The sequence below is a fragment of the Balaenoptera physalus genome (genome assembly GCF_965194825.1).
Source record: "Balaenoptera physalus genome assembly, chromosome: 3".
Taxonomy (NCBI): domain Eukaryota; kingdom Metazoa; phylum Chordata; class Mammalia; order Artiodactyla; family Balaenopteridae; genus Balaenoptera; species Balaenoptera physalus.
In genome coordinates, this window is record NC_138890.1 from 62224561 (window position 1) to 62249311 (window position 24751).

At 36.0% G+C, this 24751-nt stretch overlaps 1 protein-coding gene and 1 long non-coding RNA gene across 19 annotated transcripts in view; one reads left to right on the forward strand and one right to left on the reverse strand.

The window, feature by feature from the left end:
* FAM13B (family with sequence similarity 13 member B) overlaps positions 1-24751 on the forward strand; it is a 117126-nt gene that overhangs the window by 38451 nt on the left and 53924 nt on the right. For 16 of the 18 annotated variants that reach the window (XM_082454554.1, XM_082454568.1, XM_082454567.1 and 13 more), the window contains 3 exons: positions 6378-6419; positions 7160-7315; positions 9075-9207. In XM_082454554.1, the coding sequence (XP_082310680.1) occupies positions 6378-6419; positions 7160-7315; positions 9075-9207 (331 nt within the window). The remainder of the gene's footprint in view (positions 1-6377; positions 6420-7159; positions 7316-9074; positions 9208-24751) is intronic. The other 2 variants (XM_082454565.1, XM_082454570.1) reach the window with 1 other exon arrangement.
* Positions 15330-23871, reverse strand: LOC309657374. The gene is made up of 2 exons (XR_014261778.1): positions 20650-23871; positions 15330-15805 (listed from the first exon to the last, which is right to left on the reverse strand). It is a non-coding gene; the product is annotated as an uncharacterized lncRNA (long non-coding RNA).

Genomic DNA, 24751 nt, shown 5'->3' on the forward strand with positions numbered 1-24751 from the left:
ATATTTGCAATTGGGAAATTAAAATAATAGTAGTTCCCTATGATAATTGTATTTGAATTACAAAAAAATAGTAATTGGAATAAATGGCTGCAAGATTGATTTTGTGTTCTCAAGAAGATTATGTGATTCTAGACAGATTTAAAAATAGAGTTAACAGCAGAAGGGAGAAGAAGGTCAGAATGACTACAGTCTTTAACGTTATACTTGATTGAAGCCTAAAATACGTGTGACCCTTGTGATTTATCGTTTGCCCTTTTCGTCTGGTGGTTTAATGAAAACAGGATTTTTAAGTGGTCTTTATGGCATCTGTCTATAGTACCTAAGTAATTTGATCTTGAATTTGTCAGCATTTATTTTTTGTGTGTCTTTATTAATCAGAACTCACATTCTTATGATACTTATGTTATTTTGCTTCTGCAGATGCATAACTATATTGATAAATCTTTTTTATAGCCGTAGGTGTATGTTAGCCTTGGTTTGTACATAAGTGCTTTATTCCCCACAGAACTTGGCAAAAGTCTGAAAATAAAGAATAATTAAATTCCTTGAAATCTGAAAACTGAATCAGTCCTTTTTCCTTCAGAAATTCAGAGAACAGTTTTACAGTCAACTTTGTAGCCTCAGTGTGACTCATAAAGTACAAAATCTATTTATTTGATTTGTTTACTATAGCTTTTCGGGGTAGGGAGAAGGTCCTTATTGAAAGCAGCTGGTTATTTGATTGTCCTAGCCTATTCTTTAGGGCCAAAGAATCTTTACTTTCATACTAATAATCTAGCTTGCTGATGACTACTTTTATATATTTTAAATTTAATTCCCATAGCACTTAAAAGGGATAGGAAACTGAAAGATCAAATCCTCTGCCTACCCATCGAATTTTTTTTTTTATATTTGTTTATTTATTTTGGCTGCGCCGGCTCTTAGTTACAGCACATAGGATCTTCGTTGCGGCATGTGGCATCTAGTTCCCCCACCAGGATTTGAACCCAGGCCCCCTGCATTGGGAGTGCGGAGTCTTACCCACTGGACCACCAGGGAAGTCTCTACCCATCGAATTTAAGACCATTAGAACTTTTGTTCTGTTTGGCTCCTTTGGATAACTGGAAAATATTATTATTATTTTTTTTTAATAGTTATTTATCTTATCTATTTATTTTCTTTATGTTTTTGGCTGTGTCGGGTCTTAGTTGCGGCACACGGGATCTTCGTTGAGGCATGCAGGATCTTTCATTGCGGCACATGGTCTCTTTGTTGCAGCACTCAGGCTTCTCTCTAGTTGTGGCATGGGGGCTCCAGAGAGTGTGGACTCTGTAGTTTGCGGCACGCGGGCTCTCTCATTGAGGCGCTTGAGCTCAGTAGTTGTGACGCGCGGGCTTAGTTGTCCTGTGGCATGTGGGATCTTAGTTTCCTGACCAGGGATAGCACCCGCGTCCCCTGCATTGGAAGGCAGATTGTTTACCACTGGACCACCAGGGAAGTCCCTGGAAAATATTATTAAAGTTTAATCTTCTGGAAGGCTAGATATAGATCTCAGCCAGTGTTTCTTAAGTTTATTAGTATGGATAAGAATCATCACTGGTGCTTATTAAAAATGTAAACTCTTGGGTCCTACCTCAGAGGTTTAGGGAGGGACCGAGGAATCTGCTTTCTTAAAGTTTGTTTTTTTTTTTTTAAAATGTAAACTCTTGGGTCCTACCTCAGAGGTTTAGGGAGGGACCGAGGAATCTGCTTTCTTAAAGTTTGTTTTTTTTTTTAAACTGGGAAAGAAATCATACATACAGAAACTAGCATAAAACAAATGTATATCAAAACAGGTTAGTAAAAAGCAAATATCCAAATATCCCAGATCTAGAAATAAGCACTGAAAGCACCCTGGTAGCTCTCACAGTCCTGATCTCCTCCCTCTCCACTAAAGGTAACAACTATGCTGACTTTTATGCCAATCACTTTCTTATATATTTCTGAGCTTTATGAAAATTAAACTTGCTATATGTATTTTTTGATCCAGCTTCTTTCACTAAACATGGTATGAGAATTTTATCCATGTGGTCACATGTCACTGTGGTTTGTTCATTTCACTGCTGTAAAGTATTCTATTATATGATTGCACCACAATGATCCAATTTACTGTTGCTGGAAAATTGGATTATTTTTATTTTTGACTATTGTGAGTAACATTGCTGTGTACATTGTTGTACATATCTTCTGGTGCACACATGCATGCAAATTTACTGTCTTTCAACTTAAGTAACTATTGCTAAATTGTTTTCCATAGTGCTTTCTCCAGTTCTCATTCTAACAGTGTGTGAGCATTCCCATTGCTTCACATTCTAGAGTACTTCATTGTCGTTTTAATAAGGTCCATCCCTTTTTCATGTGTGTTGGCCAATTTCTTCTTTTGTGAGATGCCTGTTCAAGTCTGTTTCCTATTTTTTATTGGGTTATCTTTTTCTTATTGAAAACAAAGCCCTTTTTTAGGAGCCCTTTAAAAATATATGTTGTAAATGTATTTTCCTCATTGTGTGTTATGCCTTTTCCTTCTTGTATTGTCTTCTGATGAATAATTCCCAATTTTAATCAAGCTTATCATTCTTTTCCCTTTGTGATTAATGCTTTTTGTGTCCTGTTTAAGATATCTTTTCCTAAATACACACCCCTGTATTATCTTCTGAAACTTGTATCATTTCACCTTCCTTGTTTAGGTCTGTAATCTACCTGGAATTGATTTTTGTCTGCAGTGTGTGACAGAGGTTGCCAAGTTACCTTTTTCAGTATGGATACCAAATTGTTGCAGTACTCATTTTTGAAAAGACTGTTCTTTCCCTGCTTTCCATAGTAGCATCTTTGTTCTAAATCAATCATGGGTCTGTTTCTGTTTTGTATGTCTATTCTTGTGCCAGTACCATACTATCTTATTTACTTTGGTTTTATGGTATTTGAGGTCTAGAGTAGGGTCAGAATCTCCAATAAAATAACACTGTTACTTCAGGAGAGTCTGATATAGGTGGCCCTAATTTATCTCTCCCCTTCTCCCCTTTTCCCCTTTCATAACCATAAGTTTGTTTTCTGTGTCTGTGAGTCTGTTTCTGTTTCGTAAATAAGTTCACTTGTGTTATTTTTTTAGATTCCACATATGTGATATCATAACAGTATTTGTCTTTCTCTGTATGACTTATTTCACTTAGCATAATGCACTTCAAGTCCATCTGTGCTGTTGCAAATGGAAAATTTTGTTATTTTTTATGGCTGAGTAGTATTCCATTGTGTGTGTGTGTGTGTGTGTGTGTGTGTGTGTGTGTGTGTGTGTGTGTATAAACACATACACCACATCTTGTTTATCCATTCATCTGTTCATGGACCCTTAGGTTGCTTCCATATCTTGGCAATTGTAAATAATGCTGTTGTGAACACTGGAGTTAATGTATCATTTTGAATTAGTGTTTTTGTTTTTTTTGGATATATACCCAGGAGTGGAATTGCTGGTCGTATGGTAGTTCTATTTTGAGTGTATTTGGAAACATCCATACTGTTTTTCATAGTGGCTGCACCAATTTACATTCCCACCAACAGTGTACAAGGTTTCCCATTTCTCCACATCCTCACCAACATTTGTTATTTGTATTCTTTTTGATAATGGCCATTCTGACAGGTATGAGGTTTCTCATGGTTTTGATTTGCATTTCCCTGATGATTAGTGATGTTGAGTGATTATTTTTCTTTTGTTTATTTGATTCTTTGTAAAGTGTCTTGTGTCCATGTATCCACTAGCGTTTTATTGATAATCTAATAAAAAAGGGTGAGAAAATCCCTCTGGGAGAATGAGTAGATGGCTAACAATGGCAAATTTGAAAAAGAACAGAGAGGTGATGTAAACCCTATGAAAAGTTAAAACATGATAGAAGGCTTTAGTAACAGACTGATGGAATATGTAGTTGAGAATTGGAACTTTTTGAGAATTTGTTGTAAGATACAGTAAAAGCTCACCAGAAATCACAAATTAAATGGTGACAAGAATGATGTTAGATGTATATATTTTTTTCACACCATTCAACATACTATTGTCAGTGGATAATGGTATTAAAAGTAAAATGAATGTTTCTAAATAGGTAACAAATTATCTAAACTTAGCGACTGCTAAGTTACTAAGGAAAATATACCAGATTTAACTTTTATAATGAAATAGCAACCTATAACCAAAATTAAAAATATAATCAACAAATCATTGTAGCAAAATATCAGAAAAAGATCTAATATCCTAGTTGACATTTAAACACCCTTTGGGGAAAGCCTCATTTATCATTTTTTGTATTTTGTATTTTTCTGCAAAAGTCAGTAAATATTTAATTCTCAGCTCATCTGAAACTGCTAGAAATAGACTGATGGCTACACTGTTTTTTTGTGCACATATATGTGATTTTTCTCCCCAGCTTTTCCTGATTTCAGAAATGAAAATGATTTCATTTAAATATGAAAAAATTTTTAAGTACTTTCCTTGAGGGTATCATCATGAAAGCATTTAGCTAAGAATAACTCATTCATGAAAACTAGTATAATATTGGCAGTTAAAAAAATTTTTTTTTAAAGCTAGAGAGGTTATGTGTGCCAAACCAGGATGGCTTACTGTTGTCTGATAAAGCAGTGGTGCAATTTGCTACTGATGTGTTTGCTTAAGGGAGACCTGTTGAAGATTGTTGGATGAATGGTAAATGGTGTTCATTTGGTTTCCTACAGAGAATCCTGAGACTATTAACCTGATAGACATTCTTCCTCATGTTGGTTAGAGTATGTGTTGGCACATTTTACAGAGGATCTTCATAAAACTAAATTTACTTTTTAAAAATGATTCTTCTTATTGAAGAATCATTTGCATACAGAAAAGTTCACAAGTCGTAAGGCCACTGAATTATCAAAAAATGAATTCAACTTGTATAACCACCACCTGGGTCCCTGCTCCTGTCCCTTCTCAAATGCTACCAATCTCTCTGTTCCCCCAAAGTAGCCACTATCTGACTTCGATTATTGTAGATTAGTTTTTTTCTCTTACTGATTTTTTTCCTTTGAAAATCAACTTTACTGAGATGTATTTTTCACACAATAAAATGTATTCATTTTATGAATGATGAACACATATACATATATATCTGTTAACAACCATGGCAGTCAAGATAGAGACTGTTTCCATCACTTCATGTGCTTCTTTACAGTAATTCTCCCCCTGACCCCCGCAGTTTCTGGCCCCGGGCAATTACTGATCTGCATTCTGTCACTATATAGATGAATTTTTGCCTGTTTAGAATTTCTTATAAATGGAATCTCATAGAATAGGTACTCTGTGTCTGGCTTCTTTTGCTTGTGTAATGGTTTTTGAGATTCATGTTATTGTATGTATCAGTTGTTCAAGAATTTTATAGAAAAATGCTAAGTATATTCCATAGGATATCCATAAGGATATTCCACACTTTGTTTATCCATTCACCTGTTGGGGTTGATTGCCGTTTTTGGCTATTATGAATAAAGCTGCTATGCTTGTGGAAGTCTTCCTATGGACTTAAACTTTCATTTCTCTTGTGTAACTACTCAGGAGGACAATTGCTGGGTCACTTGGTAGGTTTTATAAGAAAACTACCAAACTGGCTTCCAAAGTGGTTGGAACATTTTACATTCCCACCAGCATTATGTGAATGTGCTATTTGCTTCACATCCTCACCAACACTTTAATTTTAAACATTTTAGTAGTATCCATATCTCATTGTGGGTTTTAAGTTGTACTTTCGATAATTGTGGTAAAAATGAGTCTATTGTCTGTTTTTATAAGTATCAGTAGATATTGTGGTACAAAATTTGCTAGGGAAAGTCTGTTACCAGCGCAGTGAATGATATGGCCTGAACTTTAGTTTCTATTTTACCTCTTATTTTTGTAGCTTGAGAATATCCTCTGAGTAGGAGCATGTGCTATTACTTCTGGCAAGGAGTACAGGGCCAACATTGAGGCCTCCATACTGTCCTAGATGGGTACTTTTGTTTGGCCCAGTAGTCAGTTTTTTTCCCTTCAGGCTTGGAATAGGTCAGTGTTCCTTCCAGGTAAGCGCCAGATGAAGTAGTTGCGGCCCCCCTCCCCTGCACTACACACACACACACACACACACACACACACACACACACACACACACACACACACACATATCACACACACCACAGAGTATGTATTTTAAGGGTCTTCTTATGTGAAAAATAATTTCTTTAGAAAATTAGAATAATAAACTTAGTGCATGTTCTCCTGGGTGTATCAAGGGTAGTGTAAATGTGGCAGTTTTCACCACATTTTATAGTCATTTAGTATTGAAAATTTTATAGCTGATTTCTTTCTTTGATTACAGTGCCCATATATCTCCTATCGGCATCTTACCAGCCTCTGCGGAGTAAGTAGTATACTTACAGAAGACAATTTAAAATTTTTTAAAAAATATTACTAAACTGTAGAAATTAAAATCATGTATTTATTGTACTTACTTTAGAGGAAGGATTGTACATAAGGCAGTGAAACCAGTATTTTATGTACTTAGGTCAGAACAAATGAAGAAGGAATGAATTACACTCACATACAAAATAAAGATGAACTTTTTTTCAGATGATTTTTTTTGATCTTCTGAAATGATTGAAAATATCAAAAGAGCTTTTTTATGAAGTTTTTTTTTTTAATGGCTGCTTTATTTATGTATGTATGTATGCATGCATGCATGCATGCCGTGGCACACAGCATGCGGGATCCTAGTTCCCCGACCAGGGATCGAACCCGTGCTCCTTGCAGTGGAAGCGCGGAGTCCTAACCACTGGACTGCCAGGAAATTCCCTGAAAAGTCTTTTTAAATGGCTTTATATGTATTAAGGTGAGGAGTGAATTACTGGGACAAGTGATCATTCATGCCTCAGTAGTAATAGTGACATTATGATTGATTTGTATATCTTATTTGGGCAAATTTCATTTTAAAATTTAAGCCAATATTATGTTTTCCTATTTCTTTTTCCCCTCTAGCCTGTTCATTTAAATACCATTATAAATTTTTTTTTTAACTGGTTGTACATTTTAAAGTTTGTGTTTATTTGACCAAATAACTAGTTAGGGTGACTGCTTCTCACTAAAATGTGTTCTGTTTTATAGCATTTTAGAAAGAACAATTAGAGCAGCTGTGGAACAGCACCTTTTTGATCTGCAGAGCAGCATAGATCATGATCTTAAGAATTTACAACAACAAAGTCTGGTGTGTAATAATGAAGCAGGAAGTGTTAATTGTGATGGGGAAGGATCTAATAACCAGTAAGAAACTTTTAAAACATTTTACTGTTATTTATTGAGCTATAAAATTGTTTTTTCTTTTAAAAAACTGTATCTTTTCTTAAATGATGGGGTGTCATCTTACTTGAGCATTTCTGAAAGTCAGTGTGAAAAGTGACTTTGTATATACTTGCATATAAATTGTGTATACTTCTTAACATTGAAAATCTCATAAGACTTCCATTAAGGTAGTAGGCATTAAGTCCAACACAGCCTGTGAACACCAGATGAAGTAGCAAGCTTACTTTTAGGATTCATGTTATATGAAAAATAACTTTAAAAAAAGTAGAACTATATTCTGTTCTCCAGATGGTCACACCATGGCATGCAGTTATCTAGACAGATAGGTACAGGGACAGCAGATTGACATCACTCCTAGTGCACATGGTCATTGAGTGAAATGGTAGATGGAATCATCCTTTGCTATTTAACTTATCACCTGCCTCCAGCCTTTGCGCTTCCTACATGCTGTTGTTTTAGGTTAACTGTTAATAATTGAATTTGTGTAAGTTAGAAGTACTCTATGTACTGTGTGATGTGTGATGTTACTCCACTTTTCAGCTGACTTGTTACCTCTAAATGACAAAAGCTTCATCTCCTTTCCTATTACCTCAGCCCTGAACTTTAGGATATATAGGTTCCTTTCTCTGAGACCCCAGTGCAATGATTTCATAGTTTACATTGATCAGTTTTTGTTTTGGGGACAGGTCTACAGAGCAACATCGATCATGATCTTAAGAAAGATGTACCCAAATTTGGAGAATTCATAGGAAGGCAAAAAAAATTGATGACTGGGTAGAATTCTGTTTTTGTTGTTAAGAATTAGATTTTTAAAAGGCCAAATGTGTCAAGTATACTAGACTAGCTATCAAATATGAAATGAAACTGAAAAATTAATGGATATAAAAACCAATGCTTGGAATATATTTATGGAATACCGTATTGTACAACTGCAGGTGTGCCATTGTAGTCTGCATGGATGGCATCACCAGCCTGTGCAGCTCGATATGATGGCCCTGATTTATGTGCTTTGAAGGCATGATTTGAACTATACACATGGATCTGTAGGGAGTATTTGAGTTGAATATGAAGGTAAGAAGCAGTATCTAAAAGTTGGAAATAGTAGGAAAATGTTTCAAAGGATATAATATAAGCAGATTTCTTGGAGTTTGCCCTTAGGTTAGCTAGAGATGCTGAAAACCTATGCGCATGCTCAGGCAGTATTATGGAAATAACTCACATTCTCATTGATAGTGGTATCATCTTTGTAAACAAAACCCTGCAGTGTTGTGCATATTCTAAATTATATAAGATGAAAAAATATGCAGTAGGAAGCTATTCCTGTTGTACTTGATAAGGTGTTGGACACTCTGGTACCTAGTGCTAGACTTGTATTTTAATCAGTAAACAGGTCATTATTATGATTTAGAGTATGCATTTATAAGGGAAATCATTATTTTGGCACGTAAATTATTTTTAAAACCATTCATTTGCTTTTGAAAATATTCAAAGTGGATAGCAAACCAGGTAGGTTCCTCACAACATCCCATGGAGAGACAAAAATAAACTTTGTACACTTAATAATCTAACTTGGCAAGATAAAGAAACTGTGGCTCTTTATGAAAAAGACAAATTTTCTTTGACAAGGAGAATTTGCAGATTATTACTTTTATTTATTTATTTTAAAGGCATTACGTATTCAACATGTGGCCTGATCTGACTTTTTAATCTTCATTACTAGGGTTGATATTGCTGATGGTATTATTAATGCCAGCGAATGTAACAGAGACTGTTCAGAACCTGTGGCTAGCACTAATTTAGACAATGAAGTTATGCAGCAAGATTTTGTATTTGAGGATGAAGAAAATAACCAGGTAAGAAATGCTAAGACTAAAGATCTCTGTGTTAGGTGTACTAGATTACAATTGTGATTGCTTCATGTGTTCCTTTGATACCAGAAGCCATAGTTCAGTATCTTTGCTGTTACACATGTTTGTCTTGATTATAAGTCCCAGGAACATACATACTCTCAGTAGAGGTCAGGAACCATCATTGAGTAGAGAAGTAAATATAAAACACCTTATTTTAAAATACTTTTCTGGAAGGAAACAAATTACAATGTCAGCTAAGGTGGTTGGTGGTATTATGGTTGAATTTTGTTCTTTTTAAAAGCCCTGTATGTCCCAGATATTTTCCTGAAGAACATAAGATCTTTTCATAATTATGGAAAACCCATGAACATCATTTAAAAAGTAAATTTTCACTGTCACAATTTTTAGTAGTAACGTTGTTTTTAAAATAATTTCAATAAATGTACAAAGCAACATTTTTCTAAGACATGTTTCAAAGTTTAGTTTTGTTAACACTTTTTATTCTTATTTTTTTATTTTTAAAAAATATTTATTTATTTGGCTGTGCCAGGTCTTACTTGTGGCACACGGGATTTCATTGCGGCATGCGGGATCTTTAGTTACGGCATGTGAACTCTTAGTTGCGGCATGTGGGATCTAGTTCCCTGACCAGGGATCGAACTCGGGCCCCTTGCATTGGGAGCACGGAGTCTTAGCCATTGGACCACCAGGGAAGTCCCTTGTTAACACTTTTTAAGATAATATACTTAATGAATGAGGAAATTTTCTTCAGCATGTTTTCATTCTAAATCATAAGCTAACATACCTGTAATAAGGAATTTATAGAGATTTGTGTTCTGGCTTTGCCTCTTAATAGCAGTGTGACTTTGACCAAGTTACCTAACTTCTCTGAGTTGTTCTTTGCTTTTCTTTATATAAGTGGGAGGTCATACCTCTGTTACAGGATTGTTATAAATATCCAAAGAAGTAAAAGTATAAAGTTATTTTATAAACTGGAAAACATTTTAGAAAAGTTAAGCTGCTGCTGTTACTTTTACTGGACTTGTATATTACTTGTGTATTAATATTCTTACTTCCACTGGTGTATTCGATTAATCTCTTTTCATCTATTCTTGGTTATTGCTTCTGTTGTTGTCTCTTTGCTCTTTCCTGGTTTATCGGTTTCTGCCTGTCTACTGGATCATTCCCATCAGTGTAAAATATTTTGGCTGTTACTTTTCCCATGTTTAGGAAAAAACCCTCTCTTGACCCTTCTTCCCACTCTAGCTACACCACCATTTTTCTGCTTTCCTTTATAATAAAATTACTTGAATGAATTGTCTGTGTCTGTTTAATTTCTCTCCTTACATTCTATCTCGAATCCACTCCATGCAACCTTTACCCTTAACATTCCTCTGTAACTGTTCTTGCAAATCACTAATTATGTCTTTTGCACATTTTACTTGACCTAAGAGCACAATTTGATTCAATTAATTATGCCTACTACCTGGGTACATTTTCTTCACTTGGCTTTCAGGATATCACACTCCTCTGGATTTTTTTTTTCTTCTTGACTGGCTGCTCTATCCCTTTGCTGATTGCTTTTCATGTTCTCAAATTTAGTATGGCCCAGGGCCCAATTCTCAGGTCACTAATTTTCATTCACTCCCTTGGTAATCTCATTTAGTCTAATGGTTTTAAATACCATACAGACAATGGAATACTGTTCAGCACTAAAAGGAAATGAGCTATCAAGCCACAAAAAAACATGGAGGAACCTTAAATGCGCATTACTAAGTAAAAGAAGCCAATCTGAAAAGGCTACATACTATGTGATCACAACTATGCTAAAGGCTCCCAGGTTTCTGTCTCTAGTCCAGATCTCTCTCTTGAACTTTATAGATTCCTATACCCAGCTGTTGTACTCAACATTGAATATCTTACAAACATCTTAATATCTTAATAAACATCATATAAACATTTTATAAGCACCTTAACACGCACCAAACTGTACTTGTAATCTTGTTGACACGTGTTCTTCCTTTTGTCTTTAAAATCTCAGTAAACGGCAGTTTCTCCTTCCACATGCATAGGCCAAAAGCCTTGAGTCGTCCTTGATTTCTTTCTTACTGCACATCTAGTCCGTTACAAAGACCTACTGATTGTACCTTTGAAGTTTATATAGAGTCTGACCATTTTTAATGTTTCCGTTGCCACCACACAGGTCCATTCATTTCACTTAGATTAATACAGCCTCCTAACTGATCTTATCTTTTCCGCCCTATGGTCTGTTCTGAGCAGCAGCCAGAGTGATCCTTTTAAAATGAAAATTACATAATGTCAGTTCTCATCTCAGAACCTTCCAGTGCCATCTAGGTATAAAAATATAGCAATAGGCAGTAGGGAAACACGGACTGATGGACAGTTATGATTGAGACTGTTCAGTCTTAAGGTGCTGTCTGGATTGCTGTTTGCCCAGATATCCCTAGGGCTTGTTTCCTCATCTGATCCTGCAGATTTTTCCTCAATTTTACCTTCTCAGGCCAAATCTCATTACTCTGTATGTATTAGCAGGCCCTCTCACTGACCTACCCCCATCCAGTCTCTGAACTTTCTGTCCTTCTTCACTGTCTGCTCGCCTTACCCCTTAATAGTTCTGTCACCATTGCACATATCTATTATTAGTTTGTTTCCCATCATTAGACTGTGAACTTCATGAGGGCTGAGATTTTCATCTGTTTTGTTTATTATTACATCCCCATTATCTAGAACACATAGTATGTATTCATTAAGTATTTGTGGACTATATGACCAAACAAATAAATGTCACCTGGCAGATAGTAGGCAACTCAGTAGATTTGCTGAATGAAGTTGGTGTATTAGTTACTTTAAGAAAGCAGGAATTCTTTTTCTTTTTTAAGAGACTATTTTTAGAGGTGTTTTAGGTTTACAAACAAAATTGAGAGGGAGGTACAGAGATTTCCCATATGTTCCCTGCCCCCACATATGCATAGCCTCCCCCATTATCAACATCACTCACCAGAATGGTACATTTCTTACCAAGAGTGAACTTACACTGACATACCATAATCACTCAAAGTCTAGTTTACCTTAGGGTTCATTCTTGGTGCTGTCTATTTCATGGGTTTGGAAAAATATATAATATACCGAGTTTTTTAAACTGTGCTCTGCCTGTTCATACCCCATCCCACCAGCAACCACTGATCTTTCTATTGTCTTTATAGTTTTGCCTTTTCCAGAATGTCATATAGTTGGAATCACATAGTATGTAGCTTCAGATTGGCTTCTTTTACTTAGTTATGTGCATTTAAGGTTCCTCTGTGTGTTTTTTGTGGCTTGATAGCTCATTTCTTTTTAGTGCTGAACAGTATTCCATTGTCTGTATGTACCACAGTTTATTTCTCCATTTACCTACTGAAGGACGTCTTGGTTGCTTCCAAGTTTTGGCAATTATGAATAATGCTGGTATAAACATCTGTGTGCAGGTTTTTGTGTAGACTTAAGTTTTTAACTACTTTTGGTAAATACCAAGGAGTGTAATTGATGGATCATACAGTATGAATTTTATAAGAAACTGCCAACTGTCTTCTGAAATGGCTTTACCAATTTGCATTCATACCAGCATTGTATTAGCATACCTAATGCTCTCTAACCTCACCAGCATTTGGTTCCAGATTTTGGCCATTCTGATAGGTATGTAGTTGTATCTCAGTGCTTTAATTTGCATTTCCCTGATGACATATGATGTGGGGGCATCTTTTCATATGCTTCTTTGCCATCTCTTATATAAAGAAGTATATCTTCTTTGGTGAGAAGTCTTTTTTTTTTTTTTTTTAATTGGGTTTTGTATTCTTGTTATTGAGTTTTAGTTCTTTCTTTCTTTTGGCTGTGCCACACCGCTTGTGAAATCTTAGTTCCCCAACCAGGGATCGAACCCCAGCCCCTGCAGTGGAAGTGCCAAGTCCTAACCTCTGGACTGCCAGGGAATTCCCTGGTGAGAAGTATTTTAAGGTCTTTGGCCCAGTTTTCAATTGGGTTGTTTCTTTTCTTTTTTTTTTTTTTAATTTTTGAATTTTATTTTACTTATTTTTTTATACAGCAAGTTCTTATTAGTCATCCGTTTTATACATATTAGTGTATATATGTCAATCCCAATCTCTCAATTCATCCCCCCACCCCCCGCTGCTTTCCCCCCTTGGTGTCCATATGTTTGTTCTCTACATCTGTGTCTCAAGGGTTGTTTCTTATTATTGAGTTTTAAGAGTCCTTTGCTTTTTTTGTATAACAGTCCTTTATCAGGTGTGTCTTTTGCAAGTATTTTCTTCCAGTCTGTGGCTTGTCTTCTAATTCTCTTGATATCAAATTTTGCAGAGCAGAAGATTTTAATTTTAATGAAGTCCAGCTTGAAGTCCAGCTTATCAGTTACTTGTTTTATGGATTGTGTTTTTGGAGGTGTATCTAAAAAGGCATCACCATTCCCAAGGTCACCTAGGTTTTCTTCTGTGTTATATTCTAGGAGTTTTATAGTTTGTGTTTTACATTTAGGTCTATGATCCATTTTGAATTAATTTTTGTGAAGGGTGTAAGATCTCTGCCTAGATCCATTTTTCTGCATGTGGGTGTCCATTTGCTCCAATTCCGTTTGTTGAAGAGACTGTCGTTGCTCCATTATATTGCCTTTGCTTTTTGGTCAAAGATCAGTTGGCTATACTTATGGGGGTCTATTTCTGGGCTCTCTATTCTGTTCCATTGATCTCTTTGTCTATTCTTTCATCAGTACCACACTGTCTTGACTACTGTTCCTTTATAATAAGTCTTGAAGTCAGGTAGTATCAGTCCTCCAACTTTGTTCTTCTCCTTCAGTATTGTGTTGGTTGTTCTAGGTCTTTTACCTCCCCCCATAAAGATTAGAAGCAGTTTGTTAATATCCATAAACAACTTGCTGGGATTTTGATTGGGATTGCATTGAATCTGTACATTAAATTGGGAGGAACTGACATTTCGACAATATTGAGTGTTCAATCCATGAAAATGGGATATTTCTGTATTTATTTAGTTCTTCTTTGATTTAGTGCCTCAGAGTTCTGTAGTTTTCCTCATATAGATCTTTTAAAAAAAAATTAATTAATTAATGAAAAATTTTTTTGGCTGCTTTGGGTCTTCATTGCTGCGTGCGGGTGTTCTCTAGTTGCAGCGAGCAAGGGCTACTCTTTGTTGCGGTGCGCGGGCTGCTCAGTGCGGTGGCTTCTCTTGTTGCAGAGCACAGGCTGTAGGTGCATGGGCTTCAGTAGTTGCAGAACGCAGGCTCAGTAGTTGTGGCACGTGGGCCCTAGAGTGCTCAGGCTTCAGTAGTTGTGGCGTGTGGGCTCAGTAGTTGCAGTGCGCAGGCTCTAGGGTGCGTGGGCTTCAGTAGTTGTGGTGCACGGGCTCAGTAGTTGTGGCTCACAGGCTCTGGAGCGCAGGCTCAGTGGTTGCGGCTCATGGGCTTAGTTGCTCTGCGACATGTGAGATCTTCCTGGACCAGGGCTCGAACCTGTGTCCCCTGCATTGGCAGATGGATTCTTAACCACTGTATCACCAGGGAAGTCCCCCTCATATAAGTGTTATACCCAAATATTTCACTTTTTTGGGTGCTAATGTAAATGGTATTGTGTTTTAATTTCAGAATGCAGTTGGTGTATAGAAAAGCAATTGACTTTTGTTTATTAACCTTGTATCCTGCAACCTAATAATCACTTATTAGTTCCAGGAGATTGTTTTTGTTAATTCTTTCAGATTTTCTACATTACATAGACAATCATGTCATATGTGAACAAAGATAGTTTTATGTCCGCCTTCCCAATCTGCTAACCTTTTTTCCCTTCTCTTGCCTTACTGTATTAGCAAGGACTTCTAATACAGTGTTGAAAGGGAGTGGTGAGAGGGGACATCCTTGCCTTGTACCTGAACTCATTTGGAAAGTTTATAGAGTTTCTCACTCTATAAACTCTATAAACTCTATAAATAAGTATGATGTTAGGTGTAGGTTTTTTGTAGACAGTCATTATCAAGTTGAAAAAGTCCCCTCTATTCCTAGTTTACTAAGAGTTTTTATCATGAGTGAGTGTTAGATTTTGTCACATGCTTTTCCTTTCTTTTTTTAAAGTACACAATTCAGTGGTTTATAGTATATTCACAGACTTGTGCAACCAACACCAGAACCAATTTTAGAACATTTTCATCAACACAAGAGATAATCCCACCCCCCCAATAAGCAGTCATTCCTCATCCTGTCACCCCAGTCCCTGGTCACCACCGCTCTGCTTTCTGTCTCCATGGATTTACCTCTTTGGGTCATTTCATAGAAATGGAATCATTCAATATGTGGCCTGTCATGTCTGGCTTCTTTCAGTGAGACCATGCTTTCAAAGTTCAGCCATGCTGTAGTGTGTGTCAGTATTTCATTCCTTTTTTTTTTTTTTTTTTTTAGTATTAGTGTTTCTGTTTGTTTGTACTGCAGGTTCTTATCAGTCATCAATTTTATACACATCAGTGTATACATGTCAATCCCAGTCGCCCAATTCAGCACATCACCATCCCCACCCCACTGCGGTTTTCCCCCCTTGGTGTCCATACGTTTGTTCTCTACATCTGTGTCTCAACTTCTGCCCTGCAAACCAGTTCATCCGTACCATTTTTCTAGGTTCCACATACATGCATTAATATACGATATTTGTTTTTCTCTTTCTGACTTACTTCACTCCGTATGACAGTCTCTGGATCCATCCACGTCTCAACAAATGACTCAATTTCGTTCCTTTTTATGGCTGAGTAATATTCCATTGTATATATGTACCACAACTTCTCTATCCATTCGTCTGTCGATGGGCATTTAGGATGCTTCCATGACCTGGCTATTGTAAATAGTGCTGCAATGAACATTGGGGTGCATGTGTCTTTTTGAATTACAGTTTTCTCTGGGTATATGCCCAGTAGTGGGATTGCTGGATCATATGGTAATTCTATTTTTAGTTTTTTATGGAACCTCCATATTGTTCTCCATAGTGGCTGTATCAGTTTACATTCCCACCAACAGTGCAAGAGGGTTCCCTTTTCTCCACACCCTCTCCAGCATTTGTTGTTTGTAGATTTTCTGATGATGCCCATTCTAACTGGTGTGACGTGATACCTCATTGTAGTTTTGATTTTCATTCTCTAATAATTAGTGATGTTGAGCAGCTTTTCTTGTGCTTCTTGGCCATCTGTCTGTCTTTTTTGGAGAAATGTCTATTTAGGTCTTCTGCCCATTTTTGGATTGGGTTGTTTGTTTCTTTAATATTGAGCTGAATGAGCTGTTTATATATTTAGGAGATTAATCCTTTGTCCCTTGATTCGTTTGTAAATATTTTCTCCCATTCTGAGGGTTGTCTTTTCGTCTTGTTTATGGTTTCCTTTGTTGTGCAAAAGCTATGAAGTTTCATTAGGTTCCATTTGTTTATTTTTGTTTTCATTTCCATTACTAGGAGGTGGATCAAAAAAGATCTTGCTGTGATTTATGTCAAAGAGTGTTCTTCCTATGTTTTCCTCTAAGAGTTTTATAGTGTCCAGTCTTACATTTAGGTCTTGAATCCATTTTGAGTTTATTTTTGTGTATGGTGTTAAGGAGTGTTCTAATTTCATTCTTTTACATGTAGCTGTCCAGTTTTACCAGCACCACTTATTGAAGAGACTTTCTTTTCTCCATTATATATCTTTGCCTCCTTTGTCCTAGATTAGTTGACCATAGGTGTGTGAGTTTCTCTCTGGGCTTTCTATCCTGTTCCATTGGTCTATGTTTCTTTTTTTGTGCCAGTACCATATTGTCTTGATTACTGTACCTTTGTAGTATAGTCTGAAGTCAGGGAGTCTGATTCCTCCAGCTCCGTTTTTTTCCCTCAAGACTGCTTTGGCTATTCAGGGTCTTTTGTGTCTCCATACAAATTTTAAGATGATTTGTTCTAGTTCCATAAAAAATGCCATTGGTAATTTGATAGAGATTGCATTGAATCTGTAGATTGCTTTGGGTAGTATAGTCATTTTCACAATATTGATTCTTCCAATCCAAGAACATGGTATATCTCTCCATCTGTTGGTATCATCTTTAATTTCTTTCATCAGTGTCTTATAGTTTTCTGCATACAGGTCTTTTGTCTCCCTAGGTAGGTTTATTCCTAGGTATTTTATTCTTTTTGTTGCAATGGTAAATGGGAGTGTTCCCATAATTTCTCTTTCAGATTTTTCATCATTAGTGTATAGGGATGCAAGAGTTTTCTGTGCATTAATTTTGTATCCTGCAACTTTACCAAATTCATTGATTAGCTCTAGTAGTTTTCTGGTGGCATCTTTAGGATTCTCTATGTATAGTATCATGTCATCTGCAAACAGTGACAGTTTTAATTCTTCTTTTCCAATTTGTATTCCTTTTATTTCTTTTTCCTCTCTGATTGTCGTGGCTAGGAGTTCCAAAACTATGTTGAATAATAGTGGTGAGAGTGGACATCCTTGTCTCGTTCCTGATCTTAGAGGAAATGGTTTCAGTTTTTCACCATTGAGAATGATGTTGGCTGTGTGTTTGTCGTATATGGCCTTTATTATGTTGAGGTAGGTTCCCTCTATGCCCAGTTTCTGGAGAGTTTTTATCATAAATGGGTGTTGAATTTTGTCAGAAGCTTTTTCTGCATCTATTGAGATGATCATATGGTTTTTATTCTTCAATTTGTTAATATGGTGTATCACACTGATTGATTTGCGTATATTGAAGAATCCTTGCATCCTTGAGATAAATCCCACTTGATCGTGGTCTATGATCCTTTTAATGTGTTGTTGGATTCTGTTTGCTAGTATTTTGTTGAGGATTTTGCATCTATATTCATCAGTGATATTGGTCTGTAATTTTCTTTTTTTGTAGTATCTTTGTCGGGTTTTGGTATCAGGGTGATGGTGGCCTCATAGAATGAGTTTGGGAGTGTTCCTTCCTCTGCAATTTTTTGGAAGAGTTTGAGAAGGATGAGTGTTAGCTCTTCTGCAAATGTTTGATAGAATTCACCCGTGAAGCCATCTGGTCTTGGACTTCTGTTTGTTGGAAGATTTTTAATCACAGTTTCAATTTCATTGCTTGTGATTGGTCTGTTCATATTTTCTATTTCTTCCTGGTTCAGTCTTGGAAGGTTATACCTTTCTAAGGATTTGTCCATTTCTTCCAAGTTGTCCATTTTATTGACATAGAATTTCTTGTAGTAGTCTCTTAGGATGCTTTGTATTTCTGCGGTGTTGTAATTTCTCCTTTTTCATTTCTAATTTTATTGATTTGAGTCCTCTCCCTCTTTTTCTTGATGAGTCTGGTTAATGGCTTATCAATTTTGTTTATCTTCTCAAAGAACCAGCTTTTAGTTTTATTGATCTTTGCTATTGTTTTCTTTGTTTCTATTTCATTTATTTCTGCACTGATCTTTTTTTTTTTTTTTTTTTTTCTGAAGCATTTTTATTCAAAAGAATTTTAGCTGAATACAGTCTGAAACACTTCTGACTCTTCATACAGATCTTTTTTTTTTTTTTTTTCACACACACACACTGTATTTTATTTTTACAAGAGATAAATAGACTGACACCAAGCATTGTACATGGATGACTACAACAAAAGCAAGAATGATTGCAATTACCAAACATGAAACACACTCATACTATGTCATAATACTGACATTCAGTCCAGTAATCCTCCACTGTAACAGCTCCTTTACTTTGCAGTGAAAATTGATTTGTATATTCTTTGCCTCTGAGTCCTTGTGGGATTTTTTTTTTTTAAATTCAGACAGAAAGTCACAAAAATTATACTCATCCTCATCAGTTCACTCAGTCCCATGTAATTAATTGTTTTTTTTTTATCTTGATCTTTTGTTAGCACTTTTATGAGTTCATCAGTTTTTCATCAGAGTTCTGAAAATGCTTATTCATTCAGTTCAGCAGTACAGTCAGTTACCAGAAACCTGTACTTGTCAGAGTCTTTTCCATGAATTTCTTGAAGATGAAACCCTTTTATAGGAACATATTTGCAAAATCATCAGAGTACACCCAGAACTGTCTGTAAATGACAAAAGACTTAAAAATGACCACGGTAAAAGATTTGATGAAAGTTCATAATAATGCAGTTGACAAGAAAATTAGTTATTTCTGAGATATACATTTTAAAGTAATAACTAGGATTATTACTTATAACATTATACCAGAACATATAAGATTTTTAGAAATTTCATGTAATGTCTGAAACATTTATATTAACATATTTCCATACATATTTCCATACAAATACAAATAAAAGATTTTTAGAAATTTCATGTAATATGTGAAACATTTATATTAACATATTTCCATACAAATAACCCAATGAAAGTTTAGTATTAGCTGTTTTGTTTGCTTTTTTATACTGCAGGATCTTATTAGGCATCAATTTTACACACATCAGTGTATACATGTCAATCCCAATCGCCCAATTCAGCACACCACCATCCCCACCTCACCGCAGTTTTCCCCCCTTGGTATCCATATGTCCATTCTCTACATCTGTGTCTCAACTTCTGCCCTGCAAACTGGCTCATCTGTACCATTTTTCTAGGTTCCACATACATGCATTAATATACGATATTTGTTTTTCTCTTTCTGACTTACTTCACTCTGTATGACAGTCTCTAGATCCATCCACGTCTCAACAAATGACTCAATTTCGTTCCTTTTTATGGCTGAGTAATATTCCATTGTATATATGTACCACATCTTCTTTATCCATTCGTCTGTCGATGGGCATTTAGGTTGCTTCCATGACCTGGCTATTGTAAATAGTGCTGCAATGAACATTCGGGTGCATGTGTCTTTTTGAATTACGGTTTTCTCTGGGTATATGCCCAGTAGTGGGATTGCTGGGTCATATGGTAATTCTATTTTTAGTTTTTTAAGGAACCTCCATATTGTTCTCCATAGTGGCTGTATCAATTTACATTCCCACCAACAGTGCAAGAGGGTTCCCTTTTCTCCACACCCTCTCCAGCATTTGTTGTTTGTAGATTTTCTGATGATGCCCATTCTAACAGGAGTGAGGTGATACCTCATTGTAGTTTTGATTTGCATTTCTCTAATAATTAGTGATGTTGAGCATCTTTTCATGTGCCTCGTGGCCGTCTGTATGTCTTCTTTGGAGAAATGTCTATTTAGGTCTTCTGCCCATTTTTGGATTGGGGTGTTTGTTTCTTTGATATTGAGCTGAATGAGCTGTTTATATATTTTGGAGATTAATCCTTTGTCCGTTGATTCATTTGCAAATATTTTCTCCCATTCTGAGGGTTGTCTTTTCGTCTTGTTTATGGTTTCCTTTGCTGTGCAAAAGCTTTGAAGTTTCATTAGGTCCCACTTGTTTATTTTTGTTTTTATTTCCATTACTCTAGGAGGTGGATCAAAAAAGATCTTGCTGTGATTTATGTCAAAGAGTGTTCTTCCTATGTTTTCCTCTAAGAGTTTTATAGTGTCCAGTCTTATATTTAGGTCTCGAATCCATTTTGAGTTTATTTTTGTGTATGGTGTTAGGGAGTATTCTAATTTCATTCTTTTACATGTAGCTGTCCAGTTTTCCCAGCACCACTTATTGAAGAGACTGTCTTTTCTCCATTGTATATCTTTGCCTCCTTTGTCATAGATTAGTTGACCATAGGTGCGTGGGTTAATCTCTGGGCTTTCTATCTTGTTCCATTGATCTATGTTTCTGTTTTTGTGCCAGTACCATATTGTCTTGATTACTGTAGCTTTGTAGTATAGTCTGAAGTCAGGGAGTCTGATTCCTCCAGCTCCATTTTTTTGCCTCAAGACTGCTTTGGCTATTCGGGGTCTTTTGTGTCTCCATACAAATTTTAAGATGATTTGTTCTAGCTCCGTAAAAAATGCCATTGGTAATTTGATAGGGATTGCATTGAATCTGTAGATTGCTTTGGGTAGTATACTCATTTTCACAATGTTGATTCTTCCAATCCAAGAACATGGTATATCTCTCCATCTGTTGGTATCATCTTTAATTTCTTTCATCACTGTCTTATAGTTTTCTGCATACAGGTCTTTTGTCTCCCTAGGTAGGTTTATTCCTAGGTATTTTATTCTTTTTGTTGCAATGGTAAATGGGAGTGTTTCCATAATTTCTCTTTCAGATTTTTCATCATTAGTGTATAGGAATGCAAGAGATTTCTGTGCATTAATTTTGTATCCTGCAACTTTACCATATTCATTAATTAGCTCTAGCAGTTTTCTGGTGGCAGTTTTAGGATTCTCTATGTATAGTATCATGTCATCCGCAAACAGTGACAGTTTTACTTCCTCTTTTCCAATTTGTATTCCTTTTATTTCTTTTTCTTCTCTGATTGCCGTGGCTAGGACTTCCAGAACTATGTTGAATAATAGTGGTGAGAGTGGACATCCTTGTCTCGTTCCTGATCTTAGAGGAAATGCTTTCAGTTTTTCACCATTGAGAATGATGTTTGCTGTGGGTTTGTCATATATGGCCTTTATTATGTTGAGGTAGGTTCCCTCTATGCCCACTTTCTGGAGAGTTTTTATCATAAATGGGTGTTGAATTTTGTCAGAAGCTTTTTCTGCATCTATTGAGATGATCATATGGTTTTTATTCTTCAATTTGTTAATATGGTGTATCACATTGATTGATTTGCGTATATTGAAGAATCCTTGCATCCCTGGGATAAATCCCACTTGATCGTGGTGTATGATCCTTTTAATGTGTTGTTGGATTCTGTTTCCTAGTATTTTGTTGAGGATTTCTGCATCTATATTCATCAGTGATATTGGTCTGTAATTTTCTTTTTTTGTGGTGTCTTTGTCTGGTTTTGGTATCAGGGTGATGGTGGCCTCATAGAATGAGTTTGGGAGTGTTCCTTCCTCTGCAATTTTTTGGAAGAGTTTGAGAAGGATGGGTGTTAGCTCTTCTCTAAATGTTTGATAGAATTCACCTGTGAAGCCATCTGGTCCTGGACTTTTGTTTGTTGGAAGATTTTTAATCACAGTTTCAATTTCATTACTTGTGATTGGTCAGTTCATATTTTCTGTTTCTTCCTGATTCAGTCTTGGAAGGTTATACCTTTCTAAGAATTTGTCCATTTCTTCCAGGTTGTCCATTTTATTGGCATAAAGTTGCTTATAGTAGTCTCTTAGGATGTTTTGTATTTCTGTGGTGTCTGTTGTAACTTCTCCTTTTTCATTTCTGATTTTATTGATTTGAGTCCTCTCCCTCTTTTTCTTGATGAGTCTGGCTAATGGCTTATCAATTTTGTTTATCTTCTCAAAGAACCAACTTTTAGTTTTATTGATCTTTGCTATTGTTTTCTTTGTTTCTATTTCATTTATTTCTGCTCTGATCTTTATGATTTCTTTCCTTCTGCTAACTTTGGGTTTTGTTTGTTCTTCTTTCTCTAGTTTCTTTAGGTGTAAGGTTAGATTGTTTACTTGAGATTTTTCTTGTTTCTTTAGGTAGGCTTGTATAGCTATAAACTTCCCTCTTAGAACCGCTTTTGCTGCATCCCATAGGTTTCGGGTCGTCGTGTTTTCATTGTCATTTGTCTCTAGGTATTTTTTTATTTCCTCTTTGATTTCTTCAGTGATCTCTTGGTTATTTAGTAACGTATTGTTTAGCCTCCATGTGTTTGTCTTTTTTACGTTTTTTTCCCTGTAATTCATTTCTAATCTCATAGCGTTGTGGTCAGAAAAGATGCTTGGTATGATTTCAGTTTTCTCAAATTTACTGAGGCTTGATTTGTGACCCAAGATGTGATCTATCCTGGAGAATGTTCCGTGCGCACTTGAGAAGAACGTGTAATCTGCTGTTTTTGGATGGAATGTCCTATATATATCAATTAAATCTATGTGGTCTATTGTGTCATTTAAAGCTTCTGTTTCCTTATTTATTTTCATTTTGGATGATCTGTCCATTGGTGTAAGTGAAGTGTTAAAGTCCCCCACTATTATTGTGTTACTGTCGATTTCCTCTTTTATAGCTGTTAGCAGTTGCCTTATGTATTGAGGTGCTCCTATGTTGGGTGCATATATATTTATAATTGTTATATCTTCTTCTTGGATTGATCCCTGGATCATTATGTAGTGTCCTTCCTTGTCTCTTGTAACATTCTTTATTTTAAAGTCTATTTTATCTGATATGAGTATTGCTACTCCAGCTTTCTTTTGATTTCCATTTGCATGGAATATCTTTTTCCATCCCCTCACTTTCAGTCTGTATGTGTCCCTAGGTCTAAAGTGGGTCTCTTGTAGACAGCATATATATGGATCTTGTTTTTGTATCCATTCAGCCAGTCTATGTCTTTTGGTTGGGGCATTTAATCCATTCACGTTTAAGGTAATTATCGATATGTATGTTCCTATGACCATTTTCTCAATTGTTTTGGGTTTGTTTTTGTAGGTCCTTTTCTTCTCTTGTGTTTCCCACTTAGAGAAGTTCCTTTAGCATTTGTTGTAGAGCTGGTTTGGTGGTGCTGAATTCTCTTAGCTTTTGCTTGTCTGTAAAGCTTTTGATTTCTCCATCAAATCTAAATGTGATCCTTGCCGGGTAGAGTAATCTTGGTTGTAGGTTCTTCCCTTTCATCACATTAAGTATATCATGCCACTCCCTTCTGGCTTGCAGAGTTTCTGCTGAGAAATCAGCTGTTAACCTTATGGGAGTTCCCTTGTATGTTATTTGTCGTTTTTCCCTTGCTGCTTTCAATAATTTTTCTTTGTCTTTAATTTTTGCCACTTTGATTACTATGTGTCTCGGCGTGTTTCTCCTTGGGTTTATTCTGTATGGGACTCTCTGCGCTTCCTGGACTTGGGTGGCTATTTCCTTTCCCATGTTAGGGAAGTTTTCGACTATAATCTCTTCAAATATTTTCTCTGCTCCTTTCTCTCTCTCTTCTCCTTCTGGGACCCCTATAATGCGAATGTTGTTGCGTTTAATGTTGTCCCAGAGGTCTCTTAGGCTGTCTTCATTTCTTTTCATTCTTTTTTCTTTAGTCTGTTCCGCAGCAGTGAATTCCACCATTCTGTCTTCCAGGTCACTTATCCGTTCTTCTGCCTCAGTTATTCTGCTATTGATTCCTTCTAGTGTAGTTTTCATTTCAGTTATTGTATTGGTCATCTCTGTTTGTTTGTTCTTTAATTCTTCTAGGTCTTTGTTAATCATTTCTTGCATCTTCTCAATCTTTGCCTCCATTCTTATTCCGAGGTCCTGGATCATCTTCACTATCATTATTCTGAATTCTTTCTCTGGAAGGTTGCCTATCTCCACTTCATTTAGTTGTTTTTCTGGCGTTTTTTCTTGTTCCTTCATCTGGTACATAGCCCTCTGCCTTTTCATCTTGTCTATCTTTCTGTAACTGTGGTTTTTGGTCCACAGGCTGCAGGATTGTAGTTTTTCTTGCTTCTGTTCTGCACTGATCTTTATGATTTCTTTCCTTCTGCTAACTTTGGGTTTTGTTTGTTCTTCTTTCTCTAGTTT